Genomic DNA, 27,194 nt, shown 5'->3' with positions numbered 1-27,194 from the left:
TTATCATTAGTTATTATTATTATTTTCATTATAATAATAGTATTTATTAGTTATTATTATTAAATTTAAAAATTTTTATTATAAATAAATTTAATTTTATGGAATGAAAATCTCGGCTTAGTCTGAAAAACCAAACACAGAAAAATAATACCATTCCTTAGATTTAATTCCATTCTAGCTCTGATCATGTAAACCAATCGTTAAGGGGGGAAACTCATTCTTCTTATACGACCTCTGCCCGAATCGAAATTCTCTTTCTCGCTGTGTGCGTGTGCGAATTGATGGATAAAGAGAAAGTTGCTGCAGCCGCCACGGACGTCACAACTTCGTTGCAGAAGCTCGATTTGAATCGGAATTCCAATTCCAAGTCTACCGGTATTGGTCGTTTCAGTGTTGATTTAGGTATTCTTGCTTTTTTTTTTTAATAATTTACTTTCTCTTCAAGTTTATTGTTGGCTTCTGATTGTTTGGATTGATCGGTTGTTTTATATTTTTGGTGACCTTCTCAAAATTTGTCTATCCTTTTTTCGTAGAAACTGGATGGGGCAAAAGTCCCAATACTTGAGATGGTAGGAATTTGATTTCACCCTCTGTAAGGAAGAATTGATATCCTAGCTCAAAACAAAAAGTATAAAAATTTGTTATGTTAGAATTGTAAAAGTGTTTGCTAAGATCGAAATTATTTAATTCTCCTAATTGTTTCTAAAAAGATGGAACCAATTGCTAGCAATAATTTGGTGTGAGATTGCATGAACAGTTCCGGTGGCACTCGGGTCTGTCAGGTGTGAAAACTAAGGTGTAGTCCCAAGAGGGGGAGGGTGAATTGGATTTAAAATTTTTTTAGTACATTTCAAGAATCCTTAACCACTTTTACTTCTTTTAATGAATTCTTGACTTCTTGTTGATTTATCAAATATACAATAAATACTTAAAACAAAATTCAATCCACAACCTTATACCAACAAAGTAAATCAAAACTTAAACATTCACCCAAACAATCAGCCAAAGTGTTCAATTATCCAATCAATCACAATGTCCAAACTAAGATATAAGGTTTAACTTTTGTTTGTTTGCAGCTCTGTATATATGAAAGTTTGATTCAAGCCTTGTGGTTAATGCAAGCCCTGTGATAATGAATTTGTTTTCTCAAAATGAAGTGTAATATAAAATCTAATACTCTTTCCAAAAGTTTAGACGTTAAATGAACTTTTAGTTAAAGAGTCTTTGGATGTTTCACCAATCAACGTACTCCCTTACAATTTTCGTAAATTATGGATCAACAAATGTACTCCCTTTCGGTTTCCGCAATCCCAAAATCAAATTAAGTTTAAGTTTATTTAATATTTAATCCACATAGTGTATATGATTAAGGAATTTAAAGCATTCACGCAGTTTATATGTGCTGAAATAAAGAGAGTAAGGGAAAGAGAGTGACACCGTAATTTTACAAGGTTCGGCTTATCCCCAGCTTACGTCCTCACCTTTGACAAATTACCAAATAATTCCACTAATCTAGTTCCTTTTCCGGGCGGAACAACACCGTTACACACTCCTTTAGTAGGCTAGAGCCCGCCTCTCCAAGTGATAGACCTTCAATTAGGCTAGAGTGTGCCTCTCCAAACGATATCCTCTCGTTCGGTCCAACGATTCAAGCACCTGAACCGTCAATCAATCTACAAGACAATATTCAAAAGAAGGTGTACAAGAGATGCTCTCAAAAGAGCTAATTAGTACAAATTCAATCTATATACGTCAAAGTAATTCAAATATGAAACTTAGATTGAAGCTCAAGAGAGTGTACCACCGAATAGTTCTTTCAATGATTGAAAGAATTCATAATTGTAACACAAGATTGGTGATTTAGAATCAACAAAGCTTCAGAGAATTTCGTGCACAAGATGAGAGTGAGAGAGCCTTTGAGTGTTGAGAGCAATTGAGAGAGTTTGAATGCTGAATTTTATTCTTGGTATTGAATTCATTTGTCTTAAGGCTTATTTATAGATGTAGAAAATCATTTAACTTGTTCCCCAAGTTTACTTGAAGTGGTGTCCAAGTTTTAACCAAGTGTGAGCGCCAAGCAATCTAATTTTCAAAAATTTGTCTGTTATAAAATTTGAAGTTTGCTGCATGGCAGTAGCTTGATGAAATTTGGTCAGGCGTCTGTCAATAAAATGCACAGGTATTTTTCACAGGTAGTAGGGTGGCAGTCGCCTGTTACTGAATTTCTCAGTTTTAAAAAAACAGGCAGTAGGGTGACAGTAGCCTGATGAAACCCAGATAGGCTTCTCAAATTATTTCGTCAGGCGCCTGTCAAGGTCTAGGTAGTAGCCTGACGACCTTCTGTCTATGTATTTTAAAAACCCTTAAGTTGGCAGCCGACTGACAAGTTTAGTCAGACTCCTATCAAGACAAAATTCTTGTTTTTAAAATATACTTGAACTAACTCTCTTTTCTCCTCATTGCTTGGAATGTTAATTTGTTTTCTTTTAAAAAATATTTTTCAGGTTTACAAAAAGGTCTTTTAAGTCTCTTTTGCCTAACAAAGCTTCAACAAAAATTTCGTACTTGAAATATACTTGAAGTACTTACAAAGCATTTCCTAATGACACATTTGACCCTTCATTGCTGCTTTGAGTTCTCTTTGTTTATCGAGCTTCAATGATCCTTGATCTTTCAATATTGAATTTGATATGAGCTTTCAAATCTTTATTGTTTTAAATTCTGAGCTTCATTGATTCTTGAGCTTTCCATATTGATCACCTGAATTTGATATTAACTTTTCAAATGATTCCTTGTGAAGTATGCTAGGCTTCAATATATGTTTTTCCTAAAACACCACAACTTTGAAGCAAATTAAATAACCTTATTTTGTTATCATCAAAATTAGGAGTCGTAAGCCGTGTTTAGGCTAACAATCTCCTCCTTTTTGATGATGACAAATAAGGAGCAAAAATAGGTAAGCCTTAAAAAGGCTCCCCTTTAGAATAAGCATAAAACTTCAAAGTTAACATTATAGCATAGTTTCAAAATTCATATACTTCATAATTTTATTATAGCATTCATTTCATAAACTCAAAAGGTCATTATGCTCATCATGCATATTTATAAATTCATTATTTCATTATGCATGCTCAATCATCGTTCAATAGATCATTCAAGCTTAAATACTTTCCCCCCTTTTTATACATATATCATATTCAATTTCAATTTTTGCTCAAAAACTTCTCCCCCTTTTGACATCAATAAAAAAAGTAGGATATAAAAAATAAATCATATTTTGAGCATATGAATATCAAACACGCATATCAAGCATATGATACCAATTAAGTTTGTGATACCAATTAAAACATTAAAGAATAATACTAATTGAAAATTTATGATACAAAAAAAAAAAAATTCATGATACTAGTTTAGAAATTAGGAAAAAATCATAATACTCTCCCTGAATTTAATACATTCAGTTTTGATACCAATTATGTTTTTAAAATTATCATCCCATGTTTCATACATTAACTCATATCATTTATATGCTCATGGATACTAATATTAAATACCAATATCATGTTAATGTCATAATATGCTCATGGATATAATTATACTTGTCATGCTCAAATACCAATTTATATATTCATGAATACCAATATACTTCATAGATACCAATGCTAATGTCACATTATTCACAGCTCATGAATACTAAATTATTTAGATGCAAATTTATCCATTTATCCTTGTGATCCATCATAAGAATACATGGTCAAGAATTAATCAAGTCATATAAAAATTCATGTTTCTAAATCAAGCTTAATAGCTTTATGCTCAGATTTTCAATATATAAGAAGCCATAAATCATCAATATTTTCAGTGTCTTTAGAGATTTCAAGATACCAATTTCAAGATATATACATGTAGCATATAGCATATCAGCATATCACATAAGCAGGGAGCATATCATTATCATTTGCATTGTACTACAATTTTGCTTAAGTTTATTCTCAAATATCTTTTCTTAAAAAAAAACTCATGCGATAAGCTTGATTTGTGCTTTACATTTTCTTTCATATGGGTTCCCAATATTCATATTTCTTTTCAATACTTAATACTTTTTACTTTAAGCCTTGTATGATTTATTCATTAATTGAGGCCGACAATTAGATAAGCATTAGTTTCAATAAGAAAAGCATTAATAAGCGTGAAAAATATTATCCTTATTCTCTATTTCAATTTTGTCCAATATCCTTCTATGATTTTCCATAGATTTGATATCAATTGAAATTGAAGGATTTAGTATTTCATCTTGGTACCCATACTTTCTTGGGTCCGGATTGTTTAACAAGTGATGCTTATTTAATTCTCCAAACTTGTTTTGTTTTCACACCTTTCCTCTTAAATGAACATTCAAACTTTACATGTCCTTTTTTCTTACATAGAAAACATGTGATATGTGTGTAGGCATTTGAGGAGGTGCTAGCATAATCTTTAGATGCTTTTGTGAAGTACCCCATATAGAGGTTCTTTTTTCTTTTATTTTCAACTCCATTGAATCCTATGCCTTCTTTAGTTAAAGACATTCTTTGTAAGCTAATCATTTTGTCAAAATTTTCTTTTCCTTTAGTGAAATTGTAAATGATTTTGGCTTGATCCTCAATTTCTTTCTTAAGATCATAAATTTTTGAATTTTCTACATTTTTACCCTTTTCTTGGTTTTTAGTCATCTTAATAATTTTATTCTCTAATTTAGAAATATATAAGTCTTTCTCATTTTCCATAGAGGATTGGGATCTCAAGTCTTCTAGTTCTTTTATCAATTTTTCATTCTTACTTTCTAACTTCTCGATTTTTGAGTCTTTTTCTTTTTCAACAAGTTTGAGAGATTCTAACTCTTTCATCACTCCTTCATTCTTGTTTTTCAACGATGTGTATCGTTTAGTCACATTAACTAACATCTTATGCATTTTGAATAAATCATTTTGTAACTCTTCTTTAGATGACATACACTTATCATTGGATTCATTAGATGAATTACTACAAGAACTATTCAAGGATTTAGACGAGGAGCTTTCCTCATCGTCCCAAGCCATATAACAAGTATAAGCAACCTCTTGGTCACTTGATTCATTATCGGAACTACTTGTACTCAAATTGTCCCAAGTAGTGGCTTTCATTGCTTTTTTCTTTTTCTTCTTAGAATCTTTCTTAAGTAGTGGACATTCCGGTTTTATGTGTCCATCCTTCTTGCAATTATAACATGTGGGGATTTTATTCTTTGATTTCTTTGTATTAGTTTCTTCTTCATCCGATTCCGAGTTTTTGATTCTTTTTTTGAATTTGTTCTTTCTTCTAAGTATTCTTGCTAGCTTCTTGGATATGTAGGCTAATTCATTTTCATCCATTTCATCTTTATCCTCATCACTAGAGTTTTTGTTTGAAGTTTTAAAGGCTATAAATTCTTGGGCTTTAGTTTTTCCATTCCTTTCATTCGTTAACATTTCATATGTGAGGAGAGAACCTATAAGTTCATCTAAGGAGGTGTTTTTCAAATTTCGTCCTTCTGTTATTGCAGTGGCCTTAGGTTCCCATATAGGTGGCAGTCCTCTAAGAATTTTTCTAATCATTGCATAAGTGGTGTATGTTTTTCCTAATGTATTTAGGGAGTTTATTATGTGGGTGAACTTAGTGTACATGCTAATGATTGATTCATCTGGGTTTATCTTGAAAGCTTCATACTCGCTTGTGAGCATGTCTATTCTACTATCTTTTACATCAATGGTTCCTTCATTAGTAACTTCTAATTTATCCCAAATTTCTTTGGTTGATTTACATGTCATGACCCTATTGAATTCATTCATGTCTAGAGCACAATATAAAACATTCATAGCACTAGAATTTACTTGTAACATCCTATGGCCATTGTCGGTCCATTCTTTTTCTTCTTTGGGCATCTCCTTGCCATCTACTATTTTAGTAGGAATTAAGTCACCATGTGTGACAACTTTCCAAACTTTCCAATCCATGATTTGTAGATATATTCTCATTCTTTGTTTCCAAAATGCATAATTTGAACCACAAAAGATGGGTGGCCTAGTTGAGGATTGGCCTTTTCCAAAGGGAGCTACGCCTAAGTGTGCCATCTAGATCTTTATGTAGCAACTAGTTAGAATTTGCTACAACTTCGCTCTGATACCAATTGAAAATTGAGGTTCCCAAGAGGGGGGGGGGGTGAATTTTTTTAATACTTTTCAAGAATCCTTAACCTTTTTTACTTCTTTTAATGAATTCTTGACTTGTTGTTGATTTATCAAATACACAATAAATATTTAAAACAAAATTCAATCCACAACCTTATACCAACCATAGTAGTTAAAAGCGCGCCTGAGGCGCGCCTAGGCGCAAGGCGCAGTGAGGCGATGAGTCCGCCGCCTCATACCAGGTGGGGCGAGGCGACCTGCAAGAGGCGACCCCAGGCGAGACGAGGCGCAGTGAAGCGCGAGGCGCAGTGAGGCGCGCCTGTGTATTTTTAAGCCATTTAAAGGAGACAAATAGCCCAAGCCCCAGACTCGTATCCCTTATTCGACTCAAACGAACAGAGCCCTAGCCCCTTTCGACCCTTCGAAGCCCTTCGTGAGTTTGTTTGCGAGCCTTTGAACCAGCCGGAAGCCTTCGCGACTTCGTCTTCGAGCTTCGACCAGGATCGGGAGTTCATCTTCGACATTTTGAAGAAGCACGACCTGCGCAACTTCGTTTCGAACCAGCCGGAGCCCTCGCGAGTTCGTCTGCCTGCCTTCGAAGCAGTCGTGAGTTCGTCTTACTGCCTTCGAGCACGACGTGAGTTCGTCACGTCGCCTTCAACACTTCGAACCTTTGTAAGTCTTCTTCTTCTTCTTCTTCTGCTGTTGCTGCTGCTTGCGTCCCGCTGCCTGCTGCTTCTCTTCTCTTCTTCTTCTTCTTCTTCTTCTGCTGCTGCTTCTCTTCTTCTTCTTCTTCTTCTTCTTCCTGCTGCATGCTTGCTGCGTGCTGCTGACTGCTGACTGCTGACTGCTGCCTGCTTTTTTTCTTCTTCTTCTTCTTCTTTATATGTAAGCTTACTGTTTTTTAATTTATAATATTTAGTTTAATTAATGTAAGCTTATAAATTATAACTAATAACATAATATTTATTTTTTTCACAGAAATTTAGCTACTGTTTTTTAATTTATAATATTAAGTTCAATTAATGTAAGCTTACAATTTATAACTAATACATAATATGTATATTTTTTACAGAAATTTAGCTACTGTTTTTTAATTTATAATATTAAGTTTAATTAATGTAAGCTTACAAATTATAACTAATACATAATATTTATTTTTTTTACAGAAATTTAGCTACTGTTTTTTAATTTATAATATTTAGTTTAATTAATGTAAGTTTATAAATTATAACTAATACATAATATTTATTCTTTTTATTGAAATTTAGGTACTGCTTTTTAATTTGTTTGGAAATGCATTATGTAAGTCTTAAATTATAAATATATGATGCATTGTTTTTTCAGTTAGGATACGGGATACCAAGTCTAAAATCTTAAATGGATTCTAGTTTTGGATGTGAGGCCTCGTCAAAGAAAGATCCCGCATGGAAGTATGCACATTTGGAGGATCAAAAAAATAGAAATAATTTGACTTGCAATTTTTGTGCTAAAGTCACAAGGGGAGGAATATTTCGAGCAAAACAACACATTGTCGGAGGATTTCGAAATGTGAAAGAATGCTCTAAATGCCCTACTCATGTACGTGAGGAGATTAAAGAGTATATGTTGAAGAAAGATATGGAAAAGGAGGAAAATGAGTTATTGCCCGACTTTGATGATATAGATCATTACGGTGAAGATGAAGAAGATGAAGTTCAAGAAATTGACATTCGTGGCAAGAGAGTGTTTACTAGTGATGGAAGTAAAAGATCATACCAATCCAACTTGAAGAAACCAAAACAGAAGGGGCCTATAGACTTGTTTTTTACTCCCGATCCAAAGAAAGCGATTCAAGCTAGGAAAGAAGGGAAGATGAAGCAAACATCAATAAATGAAGCGTGCAAAAAAGAACTTAGAAAAAAGGCAATGGGAGATTTTGCTAGGTGGATGTATGATGCTGGGATACCATTTAATGCTGTACTTTTGAGTAGCTTTGCAGTGGCACTTGAATCGATTGGACAATATGGTCCTGGAATAAAGCCACTTAGCTATCATGAAGTGAGAGTTCCTTACCTAAAGGAGGAAGTCAGTCGAATGAAAGAGTTGTTGAAGGTCCATAAGGAGGAATGGACAAAATATTGCTGCTCAATTATGTCTGATGGTTGGAGAGATTCAGTTGCTAATAAGGACATAATTAACTTTTTAGTGAACTCTCCAAGGGGATCAGTATTCATCAAGTCTATTGATGCTTCTAATATTGTCAAGAATGCAGATAGAATGTATAGATTACTTGATGAGATGGTCGAAGAAATTGGAGAATCAAATGTGATTCAAGTGGTAACTGACAATGCGTCAAACTATGTTGCAGCAGGTAAGAACTTATTTTTAGAACTACTTTCTATATTGTATATATTGTTTATTTTAATATTTTAATGGCTTCATTCCTTGATTTTTCAACAGGGAGATTGTTGGAAGCAAAGAGGCCACATTTATATTGGACACCGTGTGCTGCTCATTGCATTGATTTAATTTTGGAGGATATTGGGAAGATGCCTTCAATTCATGCAACTTTGAAAAGGGCAATTTTTTTGAATGGCTATATCTATAATCGTGTTGGCGTTGTCAACTTGATGAGACAATTCACTGGAGGAAAGGAGTTGCTAAGACCTGCAGTTACAAGATTTGCAACTGCCTTCATCACTCTTCGTTCAATCCATCTTCAAAAGAATAACTTGAGGAAGATGATTACTTCTGAAGATTGGAATACTACTAAATGGGCAAAGGAGGCGGCTGGCAAAAGAGCAGCTACTATTGTTTTGATGCCTACTTTTTGGAGTACCATCGTCTATGCTCTTAAGTTAACAGGTCCACTTGTTCGTGTACTCCGTTTGGTTGATGGGGAAAAGAAGCCTGCAATGGGATATATTTATGAAGCAATGGATAGGGCTAAGGAAGCCATAGCTAAGGCTTTTGGTGAGAGAGAGGATAAATTCAAGGAGGCATTTGAAATTATTGATACGAGGTGGGGATGCCAACTCCATCAACCGTTGCATGCAGCTGCACACTACTTGAATCCAGAATTTTTCTATTCAAACCCCAACATTTTGCAAGATGAAGAAATTATGACGGGTTTGTACAAATGTGTTGGAAGGTTAGTGCCAACTATTGAAATGCAAGATAAAGTTTCAAATGAGTTGGAAAAATACAATGCCGCTAGTGGCGTCTTTGGAATTAGTTTGGCAGTGAGACAAAGGAAGACAAAAGCACCAGGTAAAGTGGCATTTGTACTACCTCTTCATTTTTGAAAATTATTTTTGCTATTTACCTAGTAGGTATTCATTTAAAATTTATTTTATAACAGCGCAATGGTGGATGGCATATGGATCAACAACTCCAAACTTGCAAAAGTTTGCTGTGAAAATTCTTAGCCTCACGTGTAGTGCTACCGGCTGCGAAAGAAATTGGAGCATATTCCAACATGTAAGCCATTAGTATATCATGGATTAATTATTAAAGAACAAGAACTACCAATCTACTGCTTTTTAGAATCATTATTAACCATATTACTTTAAACTTTTTGCAGCTTCATAGCAAAAGGAGAAATAGGCTATCCCAGCAACGCTTGAATGATTTGGTATTTGTGAAATATAATCGAACTTTGAGGCGTCGATACGACAAACGTGACACCATTGATCCCATCCTCCTGAAGGACATTGATGATAGTAATGAGTGGTTGATTGGTAGGATGGATGGTGATTCTGATGAGGATGATGAACTTGTGTTTGAAGATGATAATTTGACTTGGGATTCTGTTGCTAGATCCGCTGGACTAAATAACCCCCCGCATCACACTAGATCAAGAATAAGTACAAATATGCCATCATTGTCTAAAGGAAGAGGAAGGGCTTCATCTAGTAGTGCAACCACTGCTACGGGTCGGACCACAATGTTGGAACTTGTAGATGAGGATGAAATCCAAGTGGATAGTGTAGAGGAGACGGAAGAGGAAAAAGATGTTGGAGAAAACAGTTCTAATGATGAAGAGGAAGATGATGATATCTTCACCGACCTAGTTGATGATGAGTGATGAGTGATGATTGAGGAGGATTTTTAGATTTTATATTTTGAAATCTTTTATTGTACTCTTTTCTTTTGATGTTGAACTATGTTGAATTGTTGAGGCTTTTGGGCTTTGTCTTGGCAATTTTATTAAATTTCCAATTTTTTTATTGAATGTTTTGACATTTTAAATTCTAATATGACTAGATATTCATATGTTCATATATAAATTACCCCAAATAGATATTTTACACCATTTTAATAATTGTGCGCCTCACCTTCGTGAGGCGCGCGCCTTCGCCTCGCGCCTCGCGCCTCGGCTTCAAAGACCCTTTTCGCCTCGGCTCGCCTCGCGCCTCTGACTACTATGATACCAACAAAGTAAATCAAAACTTAAACATTCACCCAAACAATCAACCAAAGTGATCAATTATCCAATCAACCACAATGTCCCAAACTAAGATATAAGGTTCAGCTTTTGTTTGTTTGTAGCCCTTTATATATGAAAGTTTGATTCAAGCCTTGTGGTTAATGTAAGCCCTGTGATCATGAATTTGCTTTCTCAAAATGAAGTGTAATATAAAATCCAATACTCTTTCCAAAAGTTTAGACGTTAAATAAACTTTTAGTTAAAGAATCTTTGGGTGTTTCACCAATCAACAGTACCCTTACGGTTTCCGAAAAGTATGGATCAACCAACGTATTCCCTTTCGGTTTCCGTAATCCCAAAAATAAATTAAGCTTAAGTTTATTTAATATCTAATCCACATAGTGTATATGATTAAGGAATTTAAAACATCCACGCAGTTTATATATACTGAAAATAAAGAGAATAAGGGAAAGAGAGTGACACCGGATTTTTACGAGGTTCGGCTTATCCCCAGCCTATGTCCTCGCCTTTGACAAACCACCAAATAATTCCACTAATCTAGTTCTTTTTCTGGGCGGAACAACACCGTTACACACTCCTTCAGTAGGTTAGAGGCCACCTCTCCAAGTGATATCCCCTTACTCGGTCACTACTTCAATTAGGCTAGAGTGTGCCTCTCCAAATGATATCCTCTCGTTCGGTCCAACGATTCAAGCACTTGAACCGTCAATCAATTTACAAGACAATATTCAAAAGGTGTACAAGAGATGCTCTCAAAAGAGCTGATTAGTTCAAATTCAATCTATATACTTCAAAGTAATTCAAATATGAAACTTAGATTGAAGCTCAAGAGAGTGTATCACTGAATAGTTATTTCAATGATTGAAAGAATTCAGAATTATAGCACAAGATTGGTGATTTAGAATCAACAAAGATTCAGAGAATTTCATGCACAAGATGAGAGTGAGAGAGCCTTTGAGTGTTGAGAGCAATTGAGAGAGTTTGAATGCTGAGTTTTATTCTTGGTATTGAATTCATTTGTCTTAAGGCTTATTTATAGATGTAGAAAATCATTTAACTTGTTCCCCAAGTTTACTTGAAGTGGTGTCCAAGTTTTAACCAAGTGTGAGCCCAAAGCAATCTAATTTTCAAAAATTTGTCCATTATAAAATTTGATCTTTGCCGTGTGGTAGTAGCCTGATGAAATTTGGTCAGGCGTCTGTCAATAAAATACACAGGTATTTTTCACAGGTAGTAGGGTGGCAGTCGCTTGTCATTGAATTTCTCAGTTTTAAAAAGACAGGCAGTAGGGTGATAGTAGCCTGATGAAACCCAGATAGGCTTCTCAGATTACCTCGTCAGGCGCCTGTCAAGGTCCAGGCAGTAGCTTGACAACCTTCTGTCTATGTATTTTAAAAACCCTTAAGTTGGCCGCCGACTGACAAGTTTAGTCAGGCTCCTGTCAAGACAAAATTCTGGTTTTCAAAATATACTTGAACTGACTCTCTTTGCTCCTCATTTCTTGGAATGTTAATTTGTTTTCTTTTAAAAAATATTTTCCAAGTGTACAACAAGGTCTCTTAGTCTCTTTTGCCTAATGAGTTTCAACAAAAAATTCATACTTGAAATATACTTGAAATACTTACAAAGCATTTCCTAGTGACACATTTGACTCTTCATTGCTGCTTTGAGTTCTCTTTGTTTCTGAGCTTCAATGATCCTTGATATTTCAATATTGAATTTGATATGAGCTTTCAAATCTTTATTATTTTAAATTCTGAGCTTCATTGATCCTTGAGCTTTTCATATTGATCACCTGAATTTGATATGAGCTTTCAAATGATTCCTTGTGAAGTATGCTAGGCTTCAATATATGTTTTTCCTGAAACCCCACAACTTTGACGCAAATTAAATAACCTTCCACCACAACTTTGAAGCAAATTAAATAATCTTCCTTTGTTATCATCAAAATTAAGAGTCGTAAGTGGTGTTTAGGCCAACAAGATTTTTTTTATCATTTTCTTTTTAATTTACGGTCCATTATCCATCAACATCAAACTAGGTATAAATCCGAAAAAAAATCGAATCTGATAGATATAATCAAAATATATATATGTTTCATTCATTAAATTGGTCGTTCACCTGCCTATCAACATGCAGGCGCATGCTTGTATCATTTTATTGTGTTCTTGATATGGTGCATCTTAGGTGCTACTGTTACTAACCCTAAATGGAGCCCTGTATAGCTTGAATTACCTTCTTACTGCGAATATAAAAATGGACAGCCCGATGCACAAAGCTCCCGTGTATGCATAGTCTGGGGAAGGGGCGGATCATAATGGGTCTATAGTATGCAGCCTTACCTTGCATTTTTGTAAGAGGCTGTTTCTACGCCTTGAACCCATGACCTCCAGTTCACACGGCGACATTCTTACTGCGAATATAATTTTTTAAAATGGCAATCGTAAATTATGATAGCTGGTTGTCATGGATGGGAAATATTTTCCCAAGCTGATTTTCTTGTTGAAGTAAAGATGTTCCAAATGTTGCAATTAAACTGGAAGCTGAGTTTTAAATATCAATCCTGGACAGTTCCCTAGTACGCTTCAGATTCCTCAAGTCAGTGTGAGAATATAGGACTTCTAGTTCATTCTTTTCCCCTATCTTTTGATTTATTGCCAGCCAAATGCAAATGGCTCCTAATTTTTAGAGCAATCTTCATTTTACGGAATCCTCCAGCTGTATTGAGCAAAGTTATAATATAGATTTGATAATGCTAGTGATTGTTTGCAAAGTCTGGAAAATGAAAGTTTTAGTTTGCAGCAGATAATTATAGCATTCATATCTGAGTGCACATGTTTGTGCATGCTCATGTGTGTGTGCATGCATGTGTTTACGCATTTCCGATAGATAAAGCATTTACTCTTCATTTTTTATTAATTTTAAATTTTAAAATTTAATTTTCACAGGATTATATCTTGAGAAGACTAGGCCTCCAACTTTAGTCAGCTTATGTCTTGGAGTTATTGGGATGCATTTTGAGGACATCATTGCAGACTTGGGTGAGATTGCTATCGGCTTTCCAGCAGATATTAAGGTTGAGTGATGAATTGTTGGGAAACGATGTTAATTTTTATGTTCTGTTTTGTTTTGATATTGGCACGAGCATATGTAATAATCCTGCAGAGAGCATTTAATTTGCATTTATTTTTGATATATGTTGGCTGAATGCTGATTGAACATGTTTGGATGATAAAACATTAAAACCAATGAGCACTTCCTGATTCGAGTTCTGTGAGGTTAGGTCTTGTTTTGAGTTCATACCCTATGTAACCCATGGAAGGATAAATATCAAACTCCCATTTTCCTTCTCCTATCTTCTGTAGTGCACCTCTGGCAAGTGGGTAAATGTTTAAATTATTGGCTATCTAATAGGAGGCAAAAGTGGCTATAATCTTTGGGGCTTAGCTGTCTATGTAATCAGATAGCCTTTTTTGAGGTAGTTTAGGGCCTTACATCTAGGGCATGTAGTACATAGTTTCTATTTACCATCACAAGCCTTTGAAAAGGACTGTTTCTTGTTCTCTGTCATGATTTAATGAGGTGTAAGCAGGTGTTTTTATCCTTTTTCTTTGAAAATAACGTTGCCATTTTTTGAAGCGCTTCAACTATAGGATGATTAACATTCCTGGAACATAACTTATTTTAGTCTATATGTATGTAAAGGAATAAGTTAAAATTAATAGAACAATAGTTTAGAGAGAGAGAGAGAGAGAGAGATTGTCTGCAACTTGGGCCAGTTGAGTCCAATCCAACTGCCATTTGTCCAGCATGTGCTAGATTTTGAATATCTAGGGCAAGGCCTCAATTGTAATTTTTTTTCCCACTTGATCTTAGTTCAAGTTAAGCTTGTGCTGGGATTGTTGGTAATCCAACATGAATTTAAACTAAACTCATAAAGATTGCACACTTGAAGGGTTTGTGTTCGGTTACTTTCATGTAGCACAAGAAGGGGGAAAAAACCCTAATGCTGCATCTCCTCTTTGCCCTCTGAAATCTATCAATCTCCTACTTTGAATGTTTCCTGAAGGTATTAACATTTTAGAATTTCCTTAACCTTTTTTTAATTTTGAGGTAGTTAAACGGCGGCCTTGGGAATCTATAAGAATGCTCCACGATGTTAGTATCACAGGTTCAAATAGTGGAGACAGCCTCTCTTTTCAACAGTGAGATATTTACATCTGGCCCTCTGCAGATCTAGTTTTGGCGGCTGCCTTGTGCACTTGGCTGCCATGAGCTACTCTTTCTTCTTTTTATCTGGGGTAGCTACTATATCCAATTGTTCTTCTAACTTCAGGAGTTAGGATTTTATATCCATCCACCATTTTTTTTTTTCAATTTCAATTCATTGGACTTTTTTAGTTTATTTCCAGATGATTTAATGGTTTGTCCCCATTCTTGACTTAGAAATAGGCCATTGTTCCTGCCCAAGCCAACCAACGATTTTTATCATTGTCAAACCAACCTAAAAATCTAAAACCACTCATACATAAGGCTCGACTCCATATTGAAGGTCTGGCAAGGGCATGAGGTCTGCAGCCCTACCTGCACATATAGCCTGTTTCCATTACATAAAAAATTGTGACATTTGAGTTCAGTTGCAAAATTCTTACAATTGGATCCAACGACCCTAAATTTAGCATATTTGCTTGGAACTTAGAACATCGGCATGACTCAAACCTACCCTTGCAATTTGGCCATCATACACAGTCATTCTCTTGATGGTGCAGGTAAGCTTTTGATGCTTTAGGAGAGTACTTTGTGTTCTAAGTAGTTACGCTCATCATTCCTAGTTTTCCCAGCCATAGTGCAAGGAGAAAAGACATTTTTTATAGAAACAAATCCATTGGTACTGTTAGCAAATCCATATGTCAAGACCTTATTCATGACGTTTTATGATGACTCAGAAGCTGATATTGATAAGCAGAAGCTTTTGCAACTTTTGCCCTAGAGGGCATCCCAATGGTTAGAGCTTGGGGCTTCCATATTGGAGATCTCGGGTTTGAACCTTAGTGGGGTGGGCAGGGGTATGGGATGGGAGATGTGCTACATACATTGTGTGGCTTGGGCCCAGTGGCCTTCAATGAACCTCCAAAATATGGAAAATAAAAATGGAAAAAGGAAACTTTTGCAATTTTGGTTCTCCGAAACATTAACAGTCTGTTCTAATTGGTCATTTTAGTTGTGATTTTATTTTTTGTGTATTATAGAAACTGAAAAAGATATAAATTAAGCATCTACCCATTTGAGTGTAGTTCACATCAATGTGCAATTGGTGACCTCCCTGAACCATATTTAACTGGGTTGATTTTTTGAAACTTGCATAAATTACGGCATACATAAGTTTTTATAGTGTTAAGTCGGTACGAGTTTAACTTCTTATGCTTCTGTTTGAGGGTGTTTACTTTCATTTGTTTTGATGTTCTAAGGATGTATCATTGGATTGTAGATGGCAATGGCAGCGATTGCAAGAAGAAGGAAATTACTGAATGATGATGTCATCATCTCTTTGGCTGATAGCTCTTGGGAACGCCTTGACATATCCAACTCTGATGTTTCTGATTTTGGCTTAGCAAAAGTGGCAAAGTTATGCAAGTTTCTTCGGTCTGTTGACATAAGGTATTTAATTTTGAATTTTTGTTTCAATTCAATGGCAAGGGCACTGTAAAGGATCATAATATCAGGGTTGAGGTTTTTGATGTAATTTTAGGAAAGAGCTTTCTATTCAAAATAAGAAAATAATTTTATGAAAATATTGAGTTGTACATGGATGGAGGAGGGAGGGGGGGAGGAATATAGAATACACACTCATTCTGAATTTCATTCAACTCCAAGAACATCTTGTTTTTGTGAATGTAATATGTATCAAAGGAAAATTGATCTATTTATATACATTATAAAATCTAGGACCCTGCATAAAGATAATCTCGAAAATAACTCTGCCAAAGTAAACTATCTATCTATTCCTAAACCCTAAAAAATTGTAAATTCTTAATTAACAATAACAACAACAAACCAATTCTTAAGTCCTACTTGGTGTTACTGGTTGAAAGAATCCTTTTCGGCCAATTTACATGATCGAAGGCAATTTCCTTGGATAAATTAAGGGTTATTGATTCCTTACTATCTGATTTCCAAGTTATTTTAGGTCCACCCCTACAGCTTCAATTGCCACTAACAATAACTAGCTCACTCTTCCTCCTATGTGCACTATTTGGCCTACATTGGAGATGCCCAAACCATCTGAGTCATCCTTCCCTTGTCTTATCTTCTATAGGTGTTGTGTTTAACTTACTGCTAATATGTTCATTCTTTAATTTATCTTTTAATGTTCTACCACACGTCCACCTTAGCATTCTCATTTTGGTAACTTAACTTTTTGGATATGTTGTTTCATAGTTGCCCAACATTCGGATTCATATAGCATGGTTGGTCTTAGCTATTTTATAAAACTTTCCTTTTAATTTTAAGCGTGATCACAACATGTTCAAAGCACTTCTCCTTTTTATCTTTAACTCTTTGTATTGCATCTTCCTTGATTTATCTTCAGCTTGCATAATAAATTCAAGGTAACAAAATCTACTAATGTTATTAATTTCTTGATGATCAAGTTTCATATTCTCTCCAACATTCCTCCTACCATGACTGAAATTACATTATGTATACAAAATAAAATTAGTGATGGTTTTCTGTTTGATGGAGATGCATCATATTGGAATGAATTGTCATGTGGATGGACTTGCTGGATTACTATGCTGCAGAACTAATTCAATGCCTATGAAGAAATTGGAGTTGGCTTTGCATAAGATGAAGTGGGGGAAGTTGAGCAAAATTTGAACCACATGCCATAAATCTTCTGCTTTTCTATTGTTTTATTATTATGAAATCATTTGTTCTTGGTGTCGAAGACAGTGAATTTTTTAGACAGTGAATTTTTCTTCTCAATTCCTTCCTTATCACTGCACTGTTAGGAATCATGACATCTACTCTATATATTTATTTACTCTTTCACCAATTCTTAGCCAAGGGAATGCATGTTTCACATTGGCTAACTGCGCGCTAATGCTGTTACTTTGTTAGACTTCCATTTGATTTTGCAATTTCTGATATTTAGAGTCATTTTGCAGCCGATGTGGTAAAGTTACTGCTGTTGGTGTTTCTGAACTTGTGCAGCACTGCCGTTCATTGGAAATATTGAGATGCGGGTACACACTCTTCCTCAACTCCAAGATTTAAAGTTTCTCCTCGTATCATGTTCAAATCATTTTCCTAGACACGTTGCATGTTTCAATGTGGGATCTTTCTGCCTGAAATAATTGATGCCAATTTGATATTGTTTGATATTTGTAATATGTTGCTTTTAATCATAAAATCAGTTTGTTGATCCCAAAACTTTGAACAATGTGAATATTGCATGGGTACTGTTACTGTGTTGCAGTGTTAGGAACACAGTAACTTCATTGTTAGGTGTCGAGCAAGCCTAAGGTGTGGCAACTTTGTCTTCATTTTTATGTTGTCAGTTTTCTATTTTTATTGCCTTTAGCTGTTTGTGAAAAAATTGAAAACCATATTTTATGGTTTTCAGTTGTTTTTGCAACTTGTTGCTAGAACTCTTAATATCCAAAAATAATTTTTTTGGATTAAATCATTCATTTTATACACTTTTAAATTAAAATTCAAATAAAATGGTCATATTAATTTATTTAAAATAAAAATATATATAAATTTCCAAAGTACTACTTTTCAATTATCATGTCCAATAAAATTTTTATTGTAAAGTAAAATTTGAAATTATAATACTTAAGTAAAATAATTTTAATAATTTTTATTTTTATTATAGAATTTTTAATGTGTATTATTTGTAATTTTATTGTTTTAATCTTATTTTTATAGTATTATTTGATTTCAAAATTTAATGAGCATTTTCAATTAATTTTTTAAAATTTATAATAGTTTTATAAATGGTAACCAAACAAGTGGTTGGTTTTTGGTTTTTGTTTCTATATTTTTTGACGGCTCCTTAGGGTTTATTTGGTATCATTTTTTATTGTTTTATAATTCATTTCTGTATTGTCAAAAAACAGTTTATGAAAATACGTTTTGTTTACGTTGCTAGTTTTTCTGTTTTTATTGTGGATTTTGCAAAAAAACTAAAAACTCTTTTATGGTTTTCATTTGTTTTGACAAACCATTGTCATAGTATTTTAATATCTAAGGTTAGTGACTTTTAGATTAAGTTATTTATTCTATACATACATTTTAATTAAAACAAAAATAAAATGATCATATGAATTTAAAATATAATTAAATAAAGCATGCCCATAAAATTTCAAAAAAAATTTAAAAATAAAAAAAACCATTTTCAAAATACTTTTATATTTTCAATCATGTACAATAAGATTGTTTAGGTAAAGTGAATTTTGAAATATAATTATTGAGTAAAATAAATTTTTATTTTTGTTGCGGTATTTTTAATTTGTATTATTTTGCACTTCTATTACTCTAATCATATTTTTTTATTGTTATTTGATTCAAGGAAACAAATGAGCATTTGTTTAGTCAAGTTTTTAATTTGTTTTAGTTTTTAAAATATTAACCAAACAGGTTGTTGGTTTCGGTTTTCAGTTTCCATTTCTGCTTGTTAGTTTTCGTTTTTCGGTTTTCATTTCATAATTCTTAACAATGATACCAAATGGTCCCTTAGAGAAGAAACAGAAAAAAGTATTGTTTTCTTGTTTCACATAGAACAGGCTGTTTCAAAAAATTGTTCCTTGGAAATTGAGAATGCCCTTGAGCATGGTAAATTGGCTCATCACTTAAGATTTGCCCAATCAGACCTGATTTCATCCTGCTTGCTTTCATTGTGGTTTTGAGTATCTATTTCTGGTTTGTTGAGAATTGCTGGATTGCAGCCAGCACCTCTTGGTAGATGACAACTCCCTCTAATGATGGCTTGTATCAAACTAACAACATGGTGTTTTTATAAATGAACAAATGCGGAATAATTCCAAACGAGTTGAAAAAGTTAATAATTGGGCTAACTTAGTTAATTCATTGCCATTCACTACTATAGAAACATCTTGAGAACTGGCACAAGAAGCAACATAAGGAAATAGTCAAATGTATTTCTGCCAACCAATGTTTTCAATGACTGAGGCATAAGGCGAGTTTAAATCTCAAGAGGTATTTTAAGATAAAAATGTGTTATAAATTACATGTATATAAAAAAAAATAAAATTAAGAAAATTACAAATAAAATGTTAAAAAAAATCAATTATAATTTGTAAGCTACTTACTGGCCATTCTAAAAAAGGGCTATCTGGAATTCACTAAGTAATCATGCCAAGAGATAGCTATAATACTACAAAGGTCATAATATTTTCAAGATCTAATTTGCAACTCAATTATTTTGGAACGGTTGAGGTTCAAGAGTTTTAGAAATCAACTCGTATGATGATATTCCTTTCATATAAACTTTAGGTAAAAATTTCTAGCCAAATCTAACTTGACATTTTTACACCCAAAATGCATAAGCCTCAACAAAAAAGGCACAAGAGGTATGCTTTTTGTGCAAATGTTTAAGCCTCATTATGTAATGGGTTGGCCTTTTTTGAATTTGGTATTTTAGACTGCCTCAAGGCGTTTTTGGCATGCTTCATACGCTCGCACTAGTGGAACCTTTTTAAAACACGTTGGTGTCAATTCTGTTGAAACCCTTTTGAAGTTTCGGCTGTCACAAATTTATACCCCCATTTTCATGCTACAATTGTTCATCAATCATCATGTGCCTTTAGTTTCTGCAACAAAATTTGGCACCTTTCTAACAAAGAAATATCAGTTTTTTGTGGGTCTATTACTAAATTCCCAGTCAGGTCTTTGATTTTTAAATAGAGAAAAGAGACGATAGACTAATTTGTGCTGTCATGACTACTTCCAAAAATCATTTCCTTGGATATCTTGCACCTTTGAGGAAACACAAAAGCTGACTAATAATAAAAATGTGCTTGTTACACAATGAACTAGCATATATATTTTTCTGCATGATTTTTTTCTTCTTGTTTTCATCCATGATAATGGGTTGGGCCCTGTATATTGGGTTTTGACTGGGGATACAATCCTCATAACAGGTAATGAACCAAAGTTGATGTTGCAGAGGGTGCCTGAGGAGCGATGAAACTGCACGTAGATGCTTGGGTATTTTGAAACCAAAGCTGAATGATGTGGAGGGAGAGTCATGGGAAGAACTTGATGCCACAGATATTGCTCATGGTGCAGAGTCACTGCAATGGCTTGTGTGGGTATGTACTTAATCCTTGCATATGCAGTCTCTTTGAAAATTGGTCCATCTCGCGAGTCTGTTCTTTAAGTCCATCATTCACATCATTCAACATCACAATTTGAAGGAGCTTTAAGAGCTTAAGTTGCTTGAGCATCTTTAATTTTTAACCTAAAAACAAGAGCATAATCTTTGTAGTTCGTGCTGTAGTTTGGCACAATGTGACTGGTAACCTGAAAAGTCTGCTGGCTCAACAACATATATTTTTTATCAGTGTGCTAGTTGGGCAGGCCTGTGATGTTCTGGTCCTATATGGCATGGAACTTGACCCAGGCTGTGATGTCCAATTTTTTGTTTTTTTATAAGCAACAATTTCATAAAAAAATAAAGACCATGGCAACTTTTGTGCACTGGAACTATATGAAGAATCACAAGATTGCTATACCACTGCAAAGAGTCTTAAAAAATCTATAAAAGGGGGTTTGATTTGGAACTTTGATTCTTCCAACAGGAAAAGCTTCTTTACTGCAGTACCTTTGAACTGTTCTTCTGCTCTAAAGAGGTCTTGCTTTACTAATCTATTTCTTTCCTTTCTTTTTATAAAGTTCAAAAGGTGTCAAGGGCATGGGCCCTCCAAAATTCCTCAGTTGGCTTGCTACAGGCTCCAATCCTCCTAGCGAAAACCTAAGCCTAGAACCACTCCTTATTGAATGAAAAGCCTACTTATCAATGAAAGAGGTGTCCGAGAATAGGCAAAATACGAATGTTCATTTTTCTCTGTTCAGATAGGTAAAATAGAACTGTTTCTTTCTGTCTTCTACTTGTTAATAGAAGTTTTTCCTCCGTAAGGCTTGATTGTTGTTGTTGCTGCTGCTGCTGATTCTTATCCCTTCTTTAATTGTGTAGAAATAGGAGAAAGGGAAAAGGCCATATGCACAACTCATTTTGCACAACTACTCACCTAGTTGTGCAAGTGACTTTTATTTGGGGGGGGGGGAGGGGGGGGGGAGTGTGGTTGTGTGTTAAAACTTCCTCGAATATATGTGATCTTGCCTGTTTTCTAGAACCACAGGAGTACAAAGTAAGCCTGTCAGGTGTGTCCTATCAACATGGGGATTGTTAACAGATGATTGTTTTATTTAAATTATTATTCTGTTCTGCTCAATAATACATCATAAAGTGGAAGGACAAGATGCCCTCCTGTTATAATGTTCTTTCCCCCTTTTTATACTTCTCCCCTTTTCTTCTGCAGCCAAAGATAGACAATGATTCATTGGAGAGTTTGGCAACTGAATGCCCACGAATCAGAGTAAATCCCAAGGCATCACCCTTTGGTTTTAGAGGGAAAGAGATTCCAAGAGAAGCATTACCAAATATTGCATTGGATGATCTAGTCATCAAGGATGTTGATCCAAAAACTTGGGCGGTTAGCGGGTTTACACAGAGGGTCATGTTCCCATCTATTTCAAGCGCTAATGAATTGCACATTGCTGAGAAGTTTAGGCTTGCATTTTTGCAAAGAGACACTCGATTAGCACCCAAGCGAGCAAAGAATGCAAGGCAACATCAGCGGCGTGCAGAAAGAGAGTGGATGATGGGGAATACAAGTGCCAAGGCAGTTGCTCTGGCCTCACAAGTGAGCAGATCTCTACACAGTTAGAACAAGGAGAGTTGATTTTTTTTTTTTTTTCGAGGTTGGGGAATGGGTCGGAGCTGAGTTGGGACAGTCCTTGTGTTTTTGTGTGTTTTGGGTTGTATATTATGTACTTTAAAATATGTTTAGTGTGATTTTATATGGAGGGGAAAATTACAACATATATAGGTATATGATATAATTGGTCTCTTTGAGTAATTTGGTAGCTTCAATTGTGATGTGTACTTGCCGGCATGCAGCTGCCTGAGTTTGATGAATTGTGCTTCTTGTTCCTTCAATAAGATTACTATTCTTAAGTTAAAAAATAGGTCATGGTGCAACATGCCTCCCCTTTTTGGGCCTAAAAGTGCACAATATTAACAAATCAACTGATAACAACACAAAGGTGTACTTTTAATTTTTAAAAGTTTTAGAAGACCCTTGCGAGAATCTAAACTTATTTAAATGAGCACGTGGTGTTGCTAGTTAGGGTTCAAAATATCACCTCTTAATTTATTATCTTTTTCAAGTTGTCAAAAAGGTGAAATGATTATTTATTTATCCTTTTCTTTCCTTAATTTGTTTAGTTGAGAGAGGTTTTGAGACGAGAGATGGATTGTATCTTCTTTTGTTCTTGAAGCCTAATGGGTTTTGTAATGTTTTTCTGAGCTTCCAACTCCACCTGCACAACATGTTCATCACTGCCTCAACTTTCTATCTCTTGTTTTTGTTCACCATAGCCTTCTCATCAAAGACTACATCTCTACTGATCACCACCTTATTTGCCACTAGATCTCATAACTTATACCCCTTCACACCCTTTGAATATCCCAAGAGATGCAACGACGAGATTTTGGGTCAAGCTTAGACCTCTCCTCACTAGACACGTGGACATAGGCTGGACACTCGAATATCTTCAATTCGGAGTAGTCTATTGCATTTCCCGTCCAAACCTCTTTTGCCACTTTGTCCGCTAGTGATGCCCTTAGTGATCAGTTAACTAGAAAACAAGTTATACTAACTGCCTCGGCCGAGAAGTTCTTTGATAGCCCTACATTCAATTTGAGACACTAAGCCCTATCAGCAAGAGTCTGATTCATCCGTTTTGCCACACCATTTTACTGAGGTGTCCGGCGAACTATAAAATGTCTCTTGATGCCCTACTCCACACAAAACTCCATAAATTGAGAATTAGCGTACTTGGTCTCATTATCTAACCTTAAATATTTGATTCTCCTCCCTGTCAGGTTTTCCACTTCAGCCTACCAAATCGTAAACTTGGCAAATGTACTAAATTTGTGACGCATGAAGTAAACCCAAACCTTTTGTGAGTAATCATTAATGAAACTCACATAGTATATATGTCCACCATTTGATGTAACTCTAACTAGACCCCAAACATCTGAATGTACATAGTTAATAATTTCTTTTGTCTTGTGAGTAGTTGAATTGAATTTTGCCTTGTTCTATTTTCCAAGAACACAAAATCTGTAGAATTCCAACTGACATGATTTTAAATCTTTCAACAATTTTCTCTTGTGTAGTTCTTTCATGTCATTTTCTCTCATATGCCCAAGACGCATATGCCATAAGATTGTCTCATCTGATTCAGCATCCACGACTGTAACTCCACCTACAATTGTAGTTCCCTGCAACGTGTAAATATTCTCATTCAATTTCTGCCCTTTCATCACAGTCAGATTACCTTTTCATATTGTCAAGACTCCACCTTTGGACTTGTAATTAAAGCCATTACAATCCAAAGTATCAAGAGATATCAAATTCATTCTCAACTCAGGTATATGTCTTATATTACATAATTTTCTTACAACACTATCAAACATTTTTATCTTTACATTTCCTATTCTAACGATCTTGCAAGAAACATCATTACCTATAAGATCTGTTCCAGAATTTACTAACCTGTGCTGAACCACTCCTTGTTTGGAGTTATGTGATAAGAACATGCCGAGTCAAGTATCTAAGAGTCCGTTATATTATCTGACTCCGCAGAAACTGATAGAACATCACCATCCGCTGAATCCTCTTCTTGAACAAAATTCACAAATTTAGAAATCCCCTTATGCTTATTAGCATTTCCCTTCTTCCAATACGGACACTCCGATTTCACATGTCCCTTTTTACTGTATTTATAACACTGGATTTCCTTCTTCTTCTTGGATTGATTTTAGGATTTCTGATTAGACCCATTTTTAAACTTTCCTTTGCCTCGCTCATTACAACCCTTTACCACAAGTCCTTCTCCTTCATCACATATTTTCAACCTTTAATGAAAATTTAATAAAGCACTTGTTACCTCTTCCAAATCAAGTGTTTTTTTTCCCCACGTAAGAGTGGTCACAAGATTTCCGTAGGTATGAGTCGATGGCAAAGAATTTAATAGCATCAAAGTCTTATCATCCTCATCAAACTTCACATCAACTCTCATAAAATTATTTATGATTTGGTTAAACGCATTGATGTGTTGATCTAAATTAGATCCTTCTACCATTTTAAGCCAATATAAAAGCTGCTTAAGAAAAAGTTTGTTATTGATGGATTTACACATGTACTGATTTTCTAACTTTCACCAGATAATCGCTGGAAAATCTTCCTCCATCACCAGATAGAGAATTTCGTCGGCCAAACACAAACGTATTGTCGACACTGCCTTTGCTTTCAAATCTACCCATGTTGTCTCATCCATTCCTTCTGGTTGAGTATCAACCAATGCTTTAGCCATTCCTTATTGCACTAGAATATCTTTCACTCTCCTTTGCCATAAACCAAAATTTCTAGTTCCAGCGAATTTGACAATGTCAAATCTTGTAGAAGACGATCCCGATGCCATAACAATAATTGCTCTAATACTAATTTTTTGTGATATGGATCGTAAAATGAAAATATACAGCGGAATAAATAACAACAAGTGAATGTAAATAACACACACAATTAGAACACGATCAACACAAAGATTTACATGGTTCGACAAAACTTACATTCACGGAAGTAATGACACACAAATTTTATTAAGGAAATCAAAATGTACACAATACACTTCAATAATGATCACTCTCATTCTCAAATTAGGTCCACATGACATATATAGAGTTTCTTTGGAGATTTCTCCTCGTTTGCCCAACTACCCGGCGTTCAATAATTCAAAATTTTAGAAAATTGTCGCAGTCCAGGCGCCCTTCATTGACGAGATCAAGAAGGCCCTTCGTTAACAAATACAAGACTCTCGTCGACGATGCTAGAAGTTTGAAAATTTTCTGCTCTCGGTAATTGTTCGTCGACGAGTTTCAGAACCTTCGTCGACGAATCTCTACTGTTCCCTCGTCGACGAGCATAGGCTCCTCATCAACGAGTCCTACTGTGCTGCTCCTTTTATGTTTTTCTTCCTTCTTTGCTTATCAAAATAGAAGAATAAGAACCACACAAATAACACCATACAATCATTAGAACTTAAGAAGCAAATTGGGTTGGCCCACAGATACGCAAGGAGAACAAATCTGTCCCAAAGCAATTCTAATGACTGAGCTACTGGCAATAGATTTCATTAGACTTGCTGTTGATCCAAAAGAAAATTTTGTTAAAGCATTTGGATGCATTGGCCCACACACATGGATCCCTCTTATGGTCAAATGCCCTAAAACAACACAGCATAGGCTGATGTTATATATTTAAAAAAATTAAAAATCCATAGATTTCACATAACCCATATTGACACTGAAATTTTCTTTCATCTTTTAAACTCAAAATGGAAATCGACTTTGAAATATTTATCTAGCTTTTTATTTTCTAAAAAATTCTTAGCCAATAAATTGTCCTTAGGTATGGTGTTTGTTCTTCTTTTTTCCTTGCCCACATAGTTCTCTTTTGAAAATTTGAAATTATTAGAGAAAAAGAAGAAAAATATGAAATTTTTTGCCTTTTCTTTTGTCTTGGATTATTAAGGAAAGTGAAGAAAAAAAAAAAAAAAAACGCACAAGTCAATAGAAAAGATTAAACTTTATACACTATTGACATTAAATTTTTCTTAATTTTTAATTATATTAAAATAAAATTTATTTTTAATAGTATTTGACGTAGAGAGAAAATATCATAAAAAAATAAAATTTCTTCTTGTCTTGTTTTTCATATTTTTTTTAATCTTAAATCCCAGTAGAACAATGAATTCTAAAATACAACTTCATAACATGTGGAGAGTTTCAAAGCTTTGAATTTGAAGTTGTTAAGATACTTTCTATGATATCCTAAATTTATTATGCCTATTTAGATAAACAAAATCCCTTTTTCATTTTTTATTTTTTGAAAAAGAAAGGGATATTGGGTAATATTTCTATGATATCCTAAATCTATTATGCAAATGTTAAAAAACTAAAAAATTAAGGTGATATTTTTATAATTATTTGAAAAATTAAAAATGAAAAAAATGAAACAAGAAAAGAATGCAACACTAATAAACAATTATTTCCCGATGTTATGAGTAGCCCCCCGTATCTACCATAGCGCGGGTACTCTTATCATTGATCTTTAAGTCTATAAATATTAACCCTTTTGCTCATGTAACTTTCGGTGTTTCGCCTGCTTTTCCAATGCATTCACCTATCGCATTGCACATAC

At 34.5% G+C, this 27,194-nt stretch overlaps 2 protein-coding genes across 3 annotated transcripts; both read left to right on the top strand.

The window, feature by feature from the left end:
- Positions 1-109: 109 nt before the first annotated feature.
- LOC131152792 (uncharacterized) lies at positions 110-22,784 on the top strand. 2 transcript variants are annotated; one of them, XM_058104655.1, is made up of 6 exons: positions 110-375; positions 13,566-13,693; positions 16,106-16,275; positions 17,784-17,861; positions 20,810-20,954; positions 22,185-22,784. In XM_058104655.1, the coding sequence occupies exons 1-6, from the start codon at positions 282-284 to the stop codon at positions 22,590-22,592; spliced, it is 1,023 nt and encodes a 340-aa protein (XP_057960638.1). In that variant the 5' UTR covers positions 110-281; the 3' UTR covers positions 22,593-22,784. The 2 variants fall into 2 exon arrangements, with proteins under 2 accessions (XP_057960638.1, XP_057960637.1); XM_058104654.1 differs by having other exon boundaries at positions 110-402.
- Positions 7,542-10,450, top strand: LOC131152791 (uncharacterized). Its single transcript, XM_058104651.1, has 4 exons — positions 7,542-8,538; positions 8,628-9,437; positions 9,529-9,647; positions 9,751-10,450. The coding sequence occupies exons 1-4, from the start codon at positions 7,566-7,568 to the stop codon at positions 10,252-10,254; spliced, it is 2,406 nt and encodes an 801-aa protein (XP_057960634.1). The 5' UTR covers positions 7,542-7,565; the 3' UTR covers positions 10,255-10,450.
- Positions 22,785-27,194: the final 4,410 nt, after the last annotated feature.

Source organism: Malania oleifera, chromosome 4 (assembly GCF_029873635.1).
Source record: "Malania oleifera isolate guangnan ecotype guangnan chromosome 4, ASM2987363v1, whole genome shotgun sequence".
Lineage (NCBI taxonomy): Eukaryota > Viridiplantae > Streptophyta > Magnoliopsida > Santalales > Ximeniaceae > Malania > Malania oleifera.
This window is presented reverse-complemented; position numbering and strand designations above follow the sequence as displayed.

Bases quoted from the DNA above. Each gene is read 5' to 3' on its own strand.
- LOC131152791 (XM_058104651.1), top strand. From the start codon at position 7,566: ATGGATTCTAGTTTTGGATGTGAGGCCTCGTCAAAGAAAGATCCCGCA. The intron at 8,539-8,627 runs GTAAGAACTTAT...ATTTTTCAACAG, and splicing joins GTCAAACTATGTTGCAGCAG to GGAGATTGTTGGAAGCAAAG. The intron at 9,438-9,528 runs GTAAAGTGGCAT...ATTTTATAACAG, and splicing joins AAGGAAGACAAAAGCACCAG to CGCAATGGTGGATGGCATAT.
- LOC131152792 (XM_058104654.1), top strand. From the start codon at position 282: ATGGATAAAGAGAAAGTTGCTGCAGCCGCCACGGACGTCACAACTTCG. The intron at 403-13,565 runs GTATTCTTGCTT...TAATTTTCACAG, and splicing joins TCGTTTCAGTGTTGATTTAG to GATTATATCTTGAGAAGACT. The intron at 16,276-17,783 runs GTATTTAATTTT...GTCATTTTGCAG, and splicing joins CTTCGGTCTGTTGACATAAG to CCGATGTGGTAAAGTTACTG.